At 43.1% G+C, this 15653-nt stretch overlaps 2 protein-coding genes across 2 annotated transcripts in view; both read left to right on the top strand.

The window, feature by feature from the left end:
- Positions 1-9740, top strand: part of strn4 (striatin, calmodulin binding protein 4) — a 15870-nt gene extending 6130 nt beyond the window's left edge. The window contains exons 2-18 of the mRNA XM_031860598.1: positions 1157-1260; positions 1433-1509; positions 1633-1711; positions 1864-2049; positions 2912-3089; positions 3211-3367; positions 3936-4031; positions 4368-4486; positions 4595-4770; positions 4948-4995; positions 5075-5196; positions 5290-5457; positions 5549-5689; positions 5782-5880; positions 5971-6057; positions 6410-6598; positions 6708-9740. Of these exons, the coding sequence (XP_031716458.1) occupies positions 1157-1260; positions 1433-1509; positions 1633-1711; positions 1864-2049; positions 2912-3089; positions 3211-3367; positions 3936-4031; positions 4368-4486; positions 4595-4770; positions 4948-4995; positions 5075-5196; positions 5290-5457; positions 5549-5689; positions 5782-5880; positions 5971-6057; positions 6410-6579 (2007 nt within the window). The 3' untranslated portion in view covers positions 6580-6598; positions 6708-9740. The remainder of the gene's footprint in view (positions 1-1156; positions 1261-1432; positions 1510-1632; positions 1712-1863; positions 2050-2911; positions 3090-3210; positions 3368-3935; positions 4032-4367; positions 4487-4594; positions 4771-4947; positions 4996-5074; positions 5197-5289; positions 5458-5548; positions 5690-5781; positions 5881-5970; positions 6058-6409; positions 6599-6707) is intronic.
- A 91-nt stretch (positions 9741-9831) lies between these two features.
- prkd2 (protein kinase D2) overlaps positions 9832-15653 on the top strand; it is a 42490-nt gene continuing 36668 nt past the window's right edge. Inside the window, exon 1 of the mRNA XM_031860597.1 lies at positions 9832-12513. Within this exon, the coding sequence (XP_031716457.1) occupies positions 12187-12513 (327 nt within the window). The 5' untranslated portion in view covers positions 9832-12186. The remainder of the gene's footprint in view (positions 12514-15653) is intronic.

The raw sequence follows: 15653 nt of genomic DNA on the forward strand, positions 1-15653 counted from the left end.
TGTGTGTGTGTGTGTGTGTGTGTGTGTGTGTGTGTGTGTGTGTGTGTACGTGTGTGTGTGTGTGTGTGTGTGTGTGTGTGTGTGTGTGTGTGTGTGTGTGTGTGTGTGTGTGTGTGTGTGTGTGTGTGTGTGTGTGTGTGTGTGTGTGTGCACTTTCCCGGATGATTGACTACCCTCTCAAGTAGACCGAGTGTCTGCCCCATGAGATAGTGTTTTTAGACTGTTCCACTTTTACCGAACTGTGTGCGTGTGGCAGCAGACTCGTGGACCCGCACAGGGACGTGCAGAGGGGAAATGGACTGTAAAACAACATTCATTCATGCTCCAGCCAGAGAGACAGAGAGGGTGTAAATGCAAAACTATTGTGCATACGATCACCTGCATGCAAATCCTGAGATTAGAAACGGGGCTAGGCCTTTTTTTTTAACCTACTTCTAACTGGGAACAGAGTTGTTGTTCTTCTCCTCCACCCAATAGAGGGCAGGATGTTTGTTGCCTGTTGTGAAGCATCGCTTGGTGCAAAACATAGCATGCTTTAAACTTCTGATACAAACCTTTCTCATCACTCTGGCAGCCCTTTCACATCTTTGTCAAGTCATGCCATATGCTGCCTAACCCAAGGGAAGACCCTGTCTAAAGATGGCGTGTTGTCACCTTGCATTCTCTCATTATCACATTTGTTTTTTCTTTAATTGTTTGCCATATGGCAAGAATGGGCATCTCTTTCCTCAAGGTAAGAATTGTATTGGCTCTGCTGAGGAAGGAAAAGGAGACGGGAACCACACAAAGGAAGGATGTGTCTTAAAAAATTTGAATTTGGCCAGTGTGTGTCTTGTTTTTCCTCCTCTGCAGATGCGCACTGAGGCCTCGGTTAGGAGAAGTTAAAAATACGAGCTCTGTTCCACAACCCTCTACTTATTCCTCCGGGTTCTCAGAAGTCGTGTTTGCTATGCTTGTCACATCGAACTTTTTCCTTCACGGCCTTCGCTTGTGATCTCTGTTGATATCAAATGCTTTTCTAAGCTTTTAATTGAGAAAGCACACGTGTCAATATAACTAGATTTTGCGATCGTTTATGCTTGTGAGTGTGTGTGCGCCTTTTTTTTTTTTTTTGCAGGAACTTTGTGTTCCTTACCATCCTGTATGTGTGTTCCAGGCTCAGGTGGCATTCCTTCAGGGTGAGAGGAAAGGGCAGGAGAATATGAAACAGGACCTGGTGAGGCGGATCAAGATGCTGGAGTACGCCCTCAAACAAGAGAGGTAAGACGAACGACAGGGGAACTCCTTTCTGTCCCTGTGCCCTCATGTCTGTTATCCACTCAACCTTCTGTCATAATGTTTCGCATGCTGAAGGAATAGTGATTTGATAGTGAAAGGTTTTCCTGTATTTGCCTGTAATGATGCCCTCATGTGGTGTTTTGTGGGGTTGCAGGGCGAAGCATCAGAAGCTGAAGACAGGAAATGACCAGAGTCCCGGAGACAAGAAACCAGAGACAGAAGCAGACCAAGGTATGTTTAACCAAGCCGTTCTACACTCCGTTACTGCTGCTTTACTTTCAGAGCAACTCAAAATGTCTGCTTTCTGCTCATGCGTTGCTGTTGCATCACTATTGACCAATCTTTTTCCTGTAGTTCCCAATGGGCCTGCTGAGTCAGACTCTGAGCCAGCCAATCAGATGTCCTGGAAGGAGGGACGTCAGCTACTACGCAAGTAAGGCCTCTGTGTCAACTACTCCTTTTTATTTCGGTACCATATGTATTCCAATACTACTTTATCATTGGTGTTAAACTTATGATCTAGACTGATTGATTTATATATGGGTGGATATTACTGAATGTGTGTTTTTTTTCCTGTGAATGTAGATATCTTGAAGAAGTGGGATATTCAGACACCATCCTGGACATGCGATCTAAGCGTGTGCGCTCACTGCTCGGGCGGAGCAGCCCCGAGGCTAACGGGCCTGCACCCAGTGAAACCTGTCCTGAGCCCGAGCCCCGGGCAGGTGGAGAGTCGTTGTTGGTCAGACAGATAGAGGAACAAATCAAGAGGTGAGACTGTGGAAGCAGTTTACAACACAAAGGCCCAAATCATGATTTAAAACAGAGAATGATATTTTCTTTGTTCCAGTTTGTTCTCTTGTATAAATCACTTTACAATCATGATCTTTCCATACCTGCGAGTGCTATGAAACTGCTTTTTTTCCCACCTCAAGAAATTATGATGGTCATGCGGTTCTAGCGGTCTAGTGCCACCCTGTAAAGACAGGGCCTAATTTATACGTTATGACATAATCTGAATATCTATTCAAAGACATGAGCTTGAAATATTATGGTTGGCTGATTTGGGTAGTGCACACACCGTACTGTCTAGAGTGGGTTCTCTTCTTAAGAACGAACATAGTACGTGCAATATCTTTATAAACGGTGCACTTTATACACGAGACAGTTCATCATTGTATCGTAAGGCTGCTTTGTGAGTAGCATTTTTCTGTAGCTGACAGTGAAACAATAGCGCACCGCAATCTTAAAAGCATCGTAACATTGTTATAAACATGGTAAGATTATAAAAAGAAAATAACAAAAAAACTGTCACGGTTGTGTACCTGTCATTGCACAGGAAATATATAACTACCTGTCAGGCAGGTAAAGAAATATTGTTGTGTTAATGTTTAACTAGGACAGTAAAAAAGAAAGCACATTACTTATAGTTGTTGCACTCATAAAACCTTTTTTATATTATAAGCAAATAGCTCTACTGTAATGTAGACTGCTGTGGCCAAACCTCCTATAATATGGTATTATATAAGTATAATTAAGGTCGTCCTGCCTCCCTCTGCAAGGTATTGACCTAAATAATATTTTTTTCCCTTATTAACCGGAGTGGAGAGAATAATTGTCTGCGCTTTTGTAGGAACGCGGGCAAGGAAAGCTCTAAGGAACGTCTGGGCGGCTCGGTGCTCGATAAGATCCCCTTCCTGCATGGCTGCGAGGATGATGATGAAGACGACAGTGACGAGGAAGAAGACTTCCAAGGCATGGCCACTGACTGCATCGATGGACCGCGAAAGAACAAGAAGTCTCGTGTAAAGGTATGATCGGTGATTTAAGAATACAACGAGGAAGCTGAGGAAAATTGAATGACTAAACACAAACTGCAAACTTTATTCATGACTAATCAAACCCTCTTCTCTGCTGTGTGCTCATCTCCAGATGGGTTCGGAGCCCATGACCACAGACCTGGACCCGGAGGACGAGGAGGACGAAGACGACTCGGAAGATGCCCTCAGTGAATTTGACTTCCTGGGCTCGGGGGAGGATGGGGAGGGGGCGGGAGAGGCCCGGATCTCGGGGGACGGACGGGAGTTAGGTATGCTGCTGCCGTAGCAACATCATCAGCACAGCACTGCCAGAATCACTGCCACCAGTGTATCTGTCTTATTTGCCCCTCCCCCTCCCCGCTCACCTTTTTTATCTTTTACTTCTCATTGTGTCCTGGCATCTCTTCTTGTCAATAAAAACCAACCTCTTTTCCCAACCACCTGTCTCTCTGTCCTGTTTCACGAGCTGTCAGTCTGTGACTCTTTAGAGCTGTGTAGCTGTCATCTCTGTCTGTGGATGTATTCTCTGTGGTGCGGGGTCATTTTTTTCAAAGGTTGTCAAGCATGCAGCCTTCTCTTTTTTAATGTCCACATTTCATTCTTTGAGTCACATTTACACTGTAATCCTGTGCGCTTATTGATTTCGTCCTCTCACAAAAATGTATATCTATATATTTTTTTAAATTGTATGTTTTGTATTTAAAGAATGAAGTCTATCTTTTTGCCTCTGTCTACATCCGTCTGTCTCTCATCTGTCCGTCTGCTGGCCCCTCCAACCATCCTCCGCCCCTCTGCATGACTGGATGTTTTGTGTCTCTCTCCTCTTGCCGGGTTCAGAGAACCGCAGGAACAAGTTACAAGGCATGATGTCGGACTTCCCCCCTAAACCCACCCCGCCCCCCTCTGTATCAGGACAGGCCCGCCCCGGGGAAGGTAAGACTCACCCACCATTTATACCTCATCGAAAACCGCAGACTATCCTCTACCGCTACTGACTGTAGCTTTAGACGTTAAATCACAAAAAGTTGGATGATGTCTCAGTTTGGTGAAATGTTAAAGCCTGCGTAGGTGTAAACTTACAAAACTGCTCCTACGCCTTTTAAATATTTCCTCTGATACACAGTGTGCGAGTAAGGAAACAAGATTATTGGACGCTTGCTAGGGAGATCTAAGATCCATTGCTATATTTTACATTCTTCATCTCAGACTGTCTTTATAGGGCCATAATGTTTTGTGGCACTCTTGTGCGCTTCCACCTCCAACCTGCAGGTGGCGCCCTGGGTTTTTCCTCTGACGTCTTCATTATGGACGCCGTTGGAGGAGGAGACATGAACCTGGGGGAGCTGGCTGATCTCACCGTGGCCAATGATAACGATCTCTCCATGGATGTAACTACACATTTGTTCTGGTCAATACACAGGATGTAACCCAACGTGCATGTGCACACTATGTGTGAAATGTTGACTCTTTCTTTTTTTAAATGTGTGTCCTGCCAGATGCAAGATAACAGAGAGGAGTTTAAGAAGACATGGAACCCTCGTTTCACACTACGCAGCCACTTTGATGCCATCCGCGCTTTGACCTTTCACCCCAGTCAAGCGGTGCTGCTCACAGCCTCTGAGGATGGCACACTAAAACTGTGGAACCTCAACAAGGCCATGCACTCTAAAAAGTAAGAATCCTTAGATCCACAGGGAGGGAGGGAAGAACATGTATATCGCTCTTTTTTTTATACTTACAACTCACTCCAAAGGCTTTCCGAGCAGCAGTAGGACAGATAAAGTACAAATGTCAAATCAAACACAGCAAAGATAAGAAGCTAATTCAAAAGATTGCCTCCCTCCCACAGGAACGCAGCGTTGGATGTGGAGCCCATCTACACATTTAGAGCACACAGGTGAGTTGAGTACAAATACAAAATCCACACCGTACACAGAAGCAGTGCAGCCACTGACGCCTCTCTCTTTAACGTCCAGTGGAGCTGTTCTGTCGCTGACCATGGGCGAGGATGGAGAATCCTGCTACAGCGGGGGTCTAGATGGAACTGTCAGATGTTGGAAGATGCCAGACCTCAATGTGGATCCTTATGATAATTATGGTCAGTCATTATCAACTACAGAGTAATAATGATTTTCCGATTTAGAAGTATTTTCCTTTTTTTGTTTTTTAATATGTGCGCTTGTCCATCCAGATCCCGGCATCGAGAGCAGCGTACTAGCCGGCCACGAGGACAGCGTGTGGGGTCTAACTTACTCGGCGGTTCTCCATCGTCTCGCCTCGTGCTCAGCCGATGGCACCATTCGCCTCTGGGACCCTCAGAACTCTGCTCCCTGCCTGTCTGTCTTCAATAAGGAGAGAGGTAGACGTCTGTGTTGAGTGTTGAAGAAGTGCTTTTGAGCTTTGTATTGCCTCCATGCCTGACAACTTGATCGTCTCACGTCTTCTCTCAGAGCACGGAACACCCACCTCGGTAGCCTTCGTGGCCACTGACCCCAACCAGGTGGTGGTGTCATTCGATGCAGGTGAGACGCTGCTCTACGACCTCAACACAGAGCAGAGCATCACTGCGCTGGAGACGCAGACCAAGGACGGTAGGTTCTGGAGCCTATTTGTAACCCGCTTTGAGATAAGTTAGAAATAAATGAGATGAGATTCAGTTGGGGTTGTTTGTCTTCCTTTGCAGGCAGTGAGCTGATCAACCGCATTGTCAGCCACCCATCTGAGGCCGTCTCCATCACTGCACATGAGAACCGCACCATCCGCTTCCTGGACAACAAGACAGGTATCTGCATGTCTTTTACTTGTATTGGTCACCTGTTCATTTCTGGAATGTGAATGCACCTAAATAAGCTTGTTTTGTGTGTTCATTCAGGTCAAGTTGTCCACTCAATGGTGGCTCACCTGGATGCGGTCACCTGTCTCACTACAGACCCTAAAGGCACTTACCTCATCTCTGGCAGTGAGTGCCACTCACCTTTACTGTTTCCTAATTTAGCTGAACATCTTAGAATCGGGCTTCTTCTCCCAAATCACTCCAAACTCTATTTTCATATAACATCATCGTACCCAGAGAGAGATTTTAATGCCCGACAGTTTCTTTTAATATTGCGTCCATTCTGCACAGAAGTGGGTATTTTTCAGGAATTGTTAAAAAGGTCATGGGAATCACACTGTAAGGCATTGCAGAAGAAGTTGTGCATTAAGTCTAGCTTTAAAAACAACATGAAGGATTCCTCTACATTGCACTCCACAGTGGTCTTTGCCCGTGGTAACATTGTCTTTGCTTTCGCCCGCTCTCCGCCCCCCTGCAGGCCACGACTGCTCGGTGCGCCTGTGGATGCTGGACAACAGGACGTGCGTGCAGGAGATCACAGCTCACAGGAAGAAGCACGACGAAGCCATCCATGATGTGGCCTTCCACTCTTCACAGCCCTTCATCGCCAGTGCCGGCGCAGATGCACTCGCCAAGATCTTTGTCTGACAGCAGTGTCGTCATTCTGGTGAGATGGGGGTCACGTTTTTGCCTGTATTACAAAATGGGAGTGTTGAGTTTGATATGAGTAGTTCTCAACGGCTGTTGGTCTAACTTTGTTTGTTTCTGCCTTTTAGAGTCCTACAAAAACAACTGGGCAAAAAGAGACTGAAGACTACAGTGGACACATTTCACCTGCTTACGCACACACACACACACACTCTCACACACACTTGTCCTGCAGCCCACTGGCTGGGTCATCACCACAGGACATATCCTCTCCTCAATTCTCCGCTCTTCTCTGATGCCTCAGTGACTTCTTGTAATACTAATCACACTGCTTTTTTTTATAAAAACACAGCTGCTCCTTTTTTGAATAATCATATTTGGAGGAACACTTTTCTACACTATTCTTTTTCTTTTAATATTTTTTTTTTTTCATTCTACCAACACTCATCACAAACCTGCGTGTGTGTGCGCGCGCGTGTGCGCGTGGGTGTGTGTGTGTGTTTATGTGCTTAAACTGCTGACACACTACTTAGGTTAAGAAACCACCAAGGAAGCGCTCGCACTGCACAGCACACACACGAGGCACCAATGCATGCATTTCAGTTGAGATCTTAATTTAAGAAATTGCCTGTGGCTAACATACATATGTAGACATGACTAATAACAGTTATCTTTCCCAGTGTCTGCAGAAAACACCCGACCGACCTCTTCATTGGGAATCAATGTATTACATTCCAAAGACTGCAGGTAGAGTGTGTGTGTGTGTGTGTGTGTGTGTGTGGTGGTGTATTCAGGGTCGGAGAATGTTGACTTTGTTGTGTGTGTGTGTGTGTGTGTGTGTGTGTGTGTGTGTGATGTGAGGAACCATTAGACAGTTGCTCGCCAGTGTTGAACAAATAGCTTTAATTTCAACTTTATGGCCAAGTCTCATTGTACGTATGAGTATTATAATGTCCCCGTCATTCGTGAGATAAAATCTCACTCTGCTGTACAAGATGAATGAAACACAATCATGGTCCATTTCTACAAATGTACAGTTTGAACTCTGTAGACTGATGCTCTCACGACACATTAACCAGCTAAAGGTAGATACCCCGAGGGTGCAGTTAAAGTTGGTTGACTTGCAGAGGTAGTGAGGCCCGGCTGTATGCTCTCAACAAATGACACGGATTGTGTCATTTGGTGCTTTTTACTGTACAGAAGAGCGCGTGTGTGTTCGTATATATGCACTAGTTAAATCACGGTGCTATGAGAGACCTCGTCAGTCTTGAGTCAGAATCAGGGACCTGCTTTGTGTGTACGTGTGAGAAAGAGAGACTGTGTTTCTCACTCATCGGACTATAAAGTGAATCTGCTTTTTAAATGAAATTTCATTGGTTAATCACTTCAGTAGCTGTGGTCTCATTTTAGAATGAACTATTAACATCTCTCGTTAGAGAGACGCGAGTGGTGTCGCCATTGATCGTTAGAGGAATGTACAGAGCTGATGAGGATTATTTTACAGTGAGTGTCACTTGGACTGAAAACATTTCCTCAGATGAGACCTGGTCAGATCGTCTTTTTCATTTCATCTTGGAAGTCGGCGCCAGTTTTGTAGGCGGTGCTTGGTTCTGGCTTGTTGTTATTTATTCAGGCTTTCCAAAAAACAGAAGAGAGAACAAAAAAAAAAAAAAAAGCTTGACATTACCTACACTTGTATGTTGAGGTGAGGTTCCCTTGCCTTGTTTTTGACGTGCATCAGTTGCACGGTAGCACATTACCCAGAGAGCCAATGACGTGAAGCTGGTCTCCTCTTTCTGAAGAGGTGGGGAGAAAAGGGAGAAACGAAAAGAAGAGAGTCCATTTTAAATTCAGCCACTTTTGCCATTTCAGAAAAGGAAACGATAGAAGAAAGAATTGATTTGAATATGTTTGGGTGTCGGTTGATGTTAGTAGCATGACTCGGCACCTAATCTGTCTTGCTGATCCCGTATGGTTCTGCTATTTTTAACATTACCCAGAGGACATTTGGTTTAGGTGGAAACATTGTTCCTTTGAGACACTGTGTCCCGCATCTATACTGACCCTGACTTCAAATTACTTGACTGGTAATTGTTTAGTATTACCTTGAGAAGACCGATTAAGGGGACCCTTCCCCTCTTCAAGAATACAGGGTCACTCTAGGGGTCAGAGGTCAGATCTAAGGGTTCAAAGTAGCCTAGATGTAAACACTTCTTTTCCTAATCTCTGCGGACACTAGCATTCATAGTTCAGTTTTTATTTTTTTTTTCCTGAAGCAGGATGGTGGACTGTTCCGGACGCAACTACATTATTGTACTGCTGCTGGACATAACATCCTGTTATCACATTTAACTACTATCTGGCTCCACTTTGCACTACATTTAATTGTGGATGCTTGTGGTGAGGAGTGATTACAGACAGGGTGCGGAAATAATGGTTTGCATGTATTTCTTTTACAATCTGAAGTAAATACTACGAGATGAAAAGCCTGCTGTGGCTGGCATTTATTTGATAGTGAGAGTTACTGATGGCCTCTTTCTGAGAATAAAGACGAATCAGTACGACACTTCAAAAAAATGAAGAAAGAAATTGAAACGGAGGTTGTAAATGATGACTCGAAATGCCATCATGTGCTGTAAATGTCCATCGTTTCCTTGTTTTCTTTCTTTCTTGCATTTCTTTCCTTTGATTATAAATATGTTTATTAAGATGTAAGAATACTGTAGTATCATAAGTGAATCATTCTTCCTCGCTAGGCATAGAACTTGCTTGTGATTGATAATGGCAATGTACAACTTGTAAAAAAGAAAACGATTAAAAAAACATGAAAATTAAAAAAAAAAGTTTAAAAAAAAAACCAAAAAAAAAAACCTGTTACCAGTCAGAGGCCAAGGTAACGGACTCTCATTTCTTTGTTTTTATTTTTTTATTAGCAATTTATCACTGTGTGATATTTTGTACATCATATTAAGCTGTATTCAAACAATTTCCTCTAACTACAAGGGATAAGAGACCTGCTTTTTATTCATTTTGTTTTATTATATATTTTTGAACTGCATTCTAGCCTGTATCAAATGACTTTCTCTTTTTGTTTACGGGTCCCCTGTTGTATGTCATTAAGGAAGAAAACAAAACAAAAAATGAAGATTTTGTACAGTGAATTGAAAGTTGTTTGTGTTGTCTTTTTTTTGCCTTTTTTATTAAGGGATACAAAACTTCCAAAAACAACTGAACACATGGAAGCGTCATCCCTTACCTGTCTGAAAATACACAGTAGAAGTACCTTGATGGACATGAGATTCTACAGCAATTTAGTTAAGGGACTTTTCAGAGAAATGTTTAAAAAACGTGTTTAATACATCAGAGACCAGGATTTCCTTTCAAACCTAATATTTGTCAAGTTCTAAAAAGGCTGGATGCCGCACTTCCCTAATACAACTACGTATCGTCTTCCATTCTCTGTTTTAACAACTGGTTTTCCGACAAAAACGTTCAATTATCTTGTTAAAATTCCTAAAACACATCTACTCCAAAATCTATGAATATGCAGATATAGTTTTTCTTTTTTGACAAACTACTGTTTCCAAAGTCAACATCCTGCTGTACTCCTGCTGTACTTCCCATGATGGGCCAGCTAATCTTGATTTGTGGAATGAATCGAGTTCCCCCTTTTCAATGCAGCCCCTCCAAAATCACGTTGATAACGTGTAAAGCAGAACTTCGTTGACAGTCTGGTTTGGTTTTTAAAGAGCCTCATCTTGTCACAGGTATTGTGTCAGCTATTAACCAAATAATTAACCAACCTACAAGCTTTTACCACGCTCAAAAGAGTATGCCATCTATATTACAGAGCCTTTTCTACATCACATCTTCACATTGCAATTGTATAATTTCAGCAGCAGGGTAAGTAAGATTTGTAAAATTGTTTAATTTTTAAATACTGCTTTATCTTTCAGCTTACGCACATAAAAACATTTTTATACATAATTGGTAAATGGAGTTTCAATGGAACACTCCTGTGTGTTTCACCTGTGGCTATATGTCCATTTGTAATATTAGGCCAAATATAAAGGTGAATGGGCAACAATGCAGCCCTATGACCTCATCTATACGTGTAAATCATTATTCAATATCCATCTCTATCAAACATTGCCCTCTTGTGGTGAAAAGTAGAGTCATGGCAAGCATTGTTTGCTGCTGCTTCCTTATTGTGGTCTATTGTCTTGGTTGTATTATTTATTAATTTATGGCTCCACAGGGAGAAGTACGATGAGAGGAACTTCATGAGGTCAGCGAGTTTCAGTAACTATCAAGGGACTTTTTCATGGCCAAACTTAAGTCATTATTTTAATCTGCATGCTTTCGATGTAAAATAAGATTATCGGTGCAGAGTGACAGTCATGTTGGTGATTGTGGTGACTAATTTCTACGCTACTGTATATTCTGGTGTGTGCAAAGTAACGCCACCTCCCTTGGCATGGAAGTTCCTCATTTTAATACTATCAACTTTGCATGTACACAGCTCTGAAATAGGTGTGGCCCTATTCTGCAGGTCTGGCAGAGGCGTGTCTTGTAAAAAAAAAAAAAAAAAAAAAAAATGCAAGGAGGAAAGGTGTCACAAAGGAAGAAATAAGGCAGGCAATAGAATGCCACGGGAAGAGAGAAGATGAGGAAGAGATGGGAGGGTTTTTGAGCGCGGAGCTGCCCCCTCAGGCAGTGTAAGCGGATCTGTGCTGGCCTGGACTCAGGGAGGGAGCAAACAAGACCAATAACCCCAAAGCAAGCAAGGAAGGGAGCGAGAAAGAGTGGAAAAAAAGAGGGAGAAGCCAGGGAGTAAGGAGTCAGAGGGCGGGACTTTCCGAGAGGCTATTGGCTCCAGCCTCTGTCAGTCATTTCACTTCCCCCCCCCGGCTGTGGCAAGATCACATATGAGAGGGCAGGAGGGAGGGGGAGAGGGAGGTACCCTCGCGCGGCTCTCACACTCTCTGTGTGCTTTTTCACAAGAAAAAGACTCAACTGAGGCTGAAACTGAAACAGGGCAACACTCGTAAAAGGAGTGCAGTCTCTTGCTCTCCTGCATTCTTAGTTTCCTGTTTAAGGAGGCCATTTTGTAACTCAGCCTGGAGAAGAGGCACAACAAAGTTTGGCATTGTTTTTGTTTTGTTTTTTGTTTTGTTTTTTCTCTCCCACGGCCGGGAGTTTCACAATCAAGTTTGGACTTTCTCCCGCCGCACATCAACGTCTTTAGACCAGAGAGCTGAAGGAGGGAAGGGAGGCGCGCCAGTCTCTCACACAACATTGCTCGTGCTTGTCATGCCAGGACAATAACAGGAGTCTGAAGAGGAGAGAGCACGGAAGAAGTGGCAGAAAGGGAGAAAAGAAAACAACACAACTTCCTGGATAAGGATTTCTCCCTTGATCCAGTGGTTGGGGGTGGACACAGGACACAGAGGAACCAGCACTCTCTGCTCAACGTGTGTGTGTCTCCATGTGTCAGTGTGTGAACCCCTCTCTCCTCCACTGAGACAGTCGAGTGTGGTTTTTTTAATGAGATCTTGGGAGTGTGTATGTTAAGAGCTCCGGGCAGCTGACAAACAAGACTGTTGAATGGCTAACGCTAGCCCTTGTATGTCCTCAGGGGCCATGGCCCAGGTCTTTTTCCCCCCTGTGGGCTCCTCGCCACCAGGCTCAGCTGTGATGCAGCAGGGGACCCCCATATCCATGCCCTCCATGCCTGCTCAGGGGGGGTTTCCTATGATAGACCTGACACCGGTGCAGGGTCCCAGTGGGGCTGTGATACCCTCGCAGCCTCCCACTCCAGCAGGGGTGTCCTTCATCATCCAGATCGGCCTGACCAGAGAATCTGTCCTGATGCCCCAGAGTGCTGACCTGGCCTATGTGAAACAAATTGCCTGCTCCATTGTTGACACCAAGGTAGGACATGTGTGTACGTGTGGTGGGTTCATATGTGTAAAGTGGGGAGGGTGGCATGTCAGGTAAAACTGGGCGTATGCCTCCCCCCCAGGTGGAAAGCTGTTTATGTCCGAGGCCACACTTTCATGTCTGTCTGTAAACTGCTTGTCAGATGAGCAGTTGGAGTGCTGCATTTCTCTTTTCACTCTGTTTTAGTGTCTCTGTCCCACTAAAACATGTGTAAACACTCTACTACTGTCATAGGTAAATGGAGGTGTTTAAACATGCAAGCAGACAAAGTATTTGAACCGGCGGCTGTGACAGACTCTGAGACAATGTACAAAATGTCACAATTTAGCTCCGCTCTATTTACGGCAATTAGCATTTTTGCCCCCCCCCTCACACAGTTGGAGGAGAACACTCTGTTCAATTAGGCTTTGTTATGCCACATTCAGGCTAGCTAGGATGTCTGATGGGCTCAGTTTTTGAGACGGTGTCATCTGGCTGTTCATGCATGGGCCAACATGTGTGCTGTACATGAAACAGGAAGTGTAGGACAATAATTTCAGCACTTCACATACTTTTATTTTTTACTTTATTGCACGCCTAAGACACATAAAGCAAAAGGAAGTCGGTGTCCAAATGTTGAGGAGCACCTTTACTTTCCTTCACTTTAACTAAATAAGAAAGTTACTATATATATATATATATATATATATATATATATATATATATAGTAACCACAGTGTGCTGGATGCAATCTGTCTTTGTCAAGATCAAAAGTCTCTTTCACTCTCCTCAGAGGTTTTGCATTTCATACCTAAAGAAATGATCACATCAGGCAATTTGAGTGTCTTCGCTGAGCGCTTCATTGAATTATTTCCTTGTTTATGCCAGTCACTGATCACTTTAATTTATAGCCATATATAAGGCCTTGTCCAAACAATTTGAATACTTGTCAGTCTTTCTAGAGATTACATTTTTATCGCCTGTTTTTTTTTAAACTTTTGTGCATGTGTGTGTGTGTGCGCATGTTATTGTTTTAAGTCTTCTGCAACTTGGACATTTTTTTTCATCTACTAGCTGTATTTAAAATGTGCCATTCAGCATTTTAACTATATTAAAAAAACATTGATCACAGTTGATTTTGATCATATCAAAAGCTTTGGTCTATAAAACACCAGAAGGGCAAACCGTTGAGACACATGTGAGTTCCTCAAACTGAGGATAATAAATTCAAATGTGTCTTCTCTATTTAACTGAAATAAAAACAACATGTGCAGGGTTTGGGGGGGGGGGAGTAGTGACATCCTCTTTGTAACAGGAAGTAATGAGTGTTATGGGGAATGTGGTCTTTACAGTGTTTTAGAACCACCGACTATATAGGCTAGCACATTTTCCACATGTACATGTAGCTATAGTAGAACACCCATCGAGGAGAGAACGTTTGAGCGGCCCATGTGCTGTTATCGGCCAATTAGCTTGGTAGGTGTTTAGATTAGCAGATTTCGACAGCCTTTGTAAAGCAGCTTTGTAAAGCTCCCCACAATCTTAAATCTTCCGGGACATTCTGGTGCTGTCTCCAGCCTGTTTTACCCACTCAGCTAATCTGTCCCTGTGCACAACAACCTTTGTTTTCTCCTCATAGAAGTGGTTCTCTGTCATGTATTTGATTTGATTTAGTGAGATCATTCAGCTATTCTATCTGATGCTGGATATCCACTCGCCACGCTGTACTCGGACTGAGATCAGTATAGCTGGAGTGTGTTCTCCCAACTGTGTTTCCGTATGATTGGAACAAGTAAGAGGTGTTGCTTACCAGCATCACGATGTAAACAACAGCTGCACCTCTCTGACTTCGTCTTCTTTTCTTCTTCTTCTTTTTGGTGTTTTTCTCTGACAAACCAGAACTCTCCTGTGTAATGTAAGAGAGGTTGTTATTGGAAGTATTGAAACTCGCATAAAAAAATAGCACTGCAAAATGTCAAAATAACGACTTACGAACTTTTATCAACTAGCCAGTTACCTCTGTGACTCAACAACACCTGCAGCTGCTTCACAGTAAAAGTTGTTATGCTAAAAAAAAAAACTCTTTTGGTGTTTAAAGTACATAGATTTGCATTTAAAAAACAATATACTCGGTTGGAAAGCCAATAAAGACATTCGACGAGGAGTAGAAGGCTCTTTAGTAGGTCACCATGGTTAACCAGTGAGGTCTAAGAAGCCTCTACATTTAGATTCAGACTTCTTTTAATACATTTCTGTCGGTGGATCAGTGTGGAAATAACCTTCATTACACCTCTGATAAATAATGGCAAACAGCGAGGCTCCGATCTATGACGAATAAGAGCAGCGACTCTTGTGTCCTAAACAACTGAGGGGGATTTTAGTCAAATTTGGATGAGAGTGTCACGGCTTTTGTACTGCTTGCAAGTATGTAAATAGCACATTATGGCATTGGTCAGCTGGAGAGGTTCAAATGTATAATGAAGTTGGGATGGTGCAGTATTCTGTTGTATGTGTGTGCATGGATTTGTGGGTGGTACCACACTAGCAGTGACTTGATGCTGTTGCAGGGCAGAATGTAGAACAGTCAGTGTGACATGCAGTAAGGTCGCACTGAGGGTAATTAATAAACAACCCAACAGCGCTTCCAACGTGGTAACACCCATCTAAACTTAAAGCTTTCTGTGTTTTAAGACAGAGAAAGGAATGCTGATTCCTCTGCAGAATGCTATATATATATATATACACATTGGGTACCAGTTTGTGGTTTCTGCTCCACAGCATCTAATTAAAGAAAAGACTCCCTTGTCAGCAAAAGAAAGAAATTGGCCTTCTTTTATGGTTTGGATCTTCCTTACTTCTTCCTTTTCTGCATCTTCAGTCCCGCTGTCCCCACAAAAGGATACTCTATACTCTGAACAATGCACTGACCAAACTCACAGAACTCCGAAACTCACAACGCCTTCAAGGAGCCCAAATATGTGCGGCTAGACATCTATACTAGATATCTCAAATATCTAAACAGGTTCAGCCTTAAAAAAAACCAAACATTGTATCGCTTTAATGATATGCTGAAACAAGATAATAAAGTATGTATGTATGTATGTGTATGTGTGTGTATATATATATATATATATATATATATATATATATAT

This window comes from Anarrhichthys ocellatus, unplaced genomic scaffold (genome assembly GCF_004355925.1).
Source record: "Anarrhichthys ocellatus isolate YVR2014 unplaced genomic scaffold, GSC_Weel_1.0 scaffold24, whole genome shotgun sequence".
In the NCBI taxonomy this organism is placed as follows: domain Eukaryota; kingdom Metazoa; phylum Chordata; class Actinopteri; order Perciformes; family Anarhichadidae; genus Anarrhichthys; species Anarrhichthys ocellatus.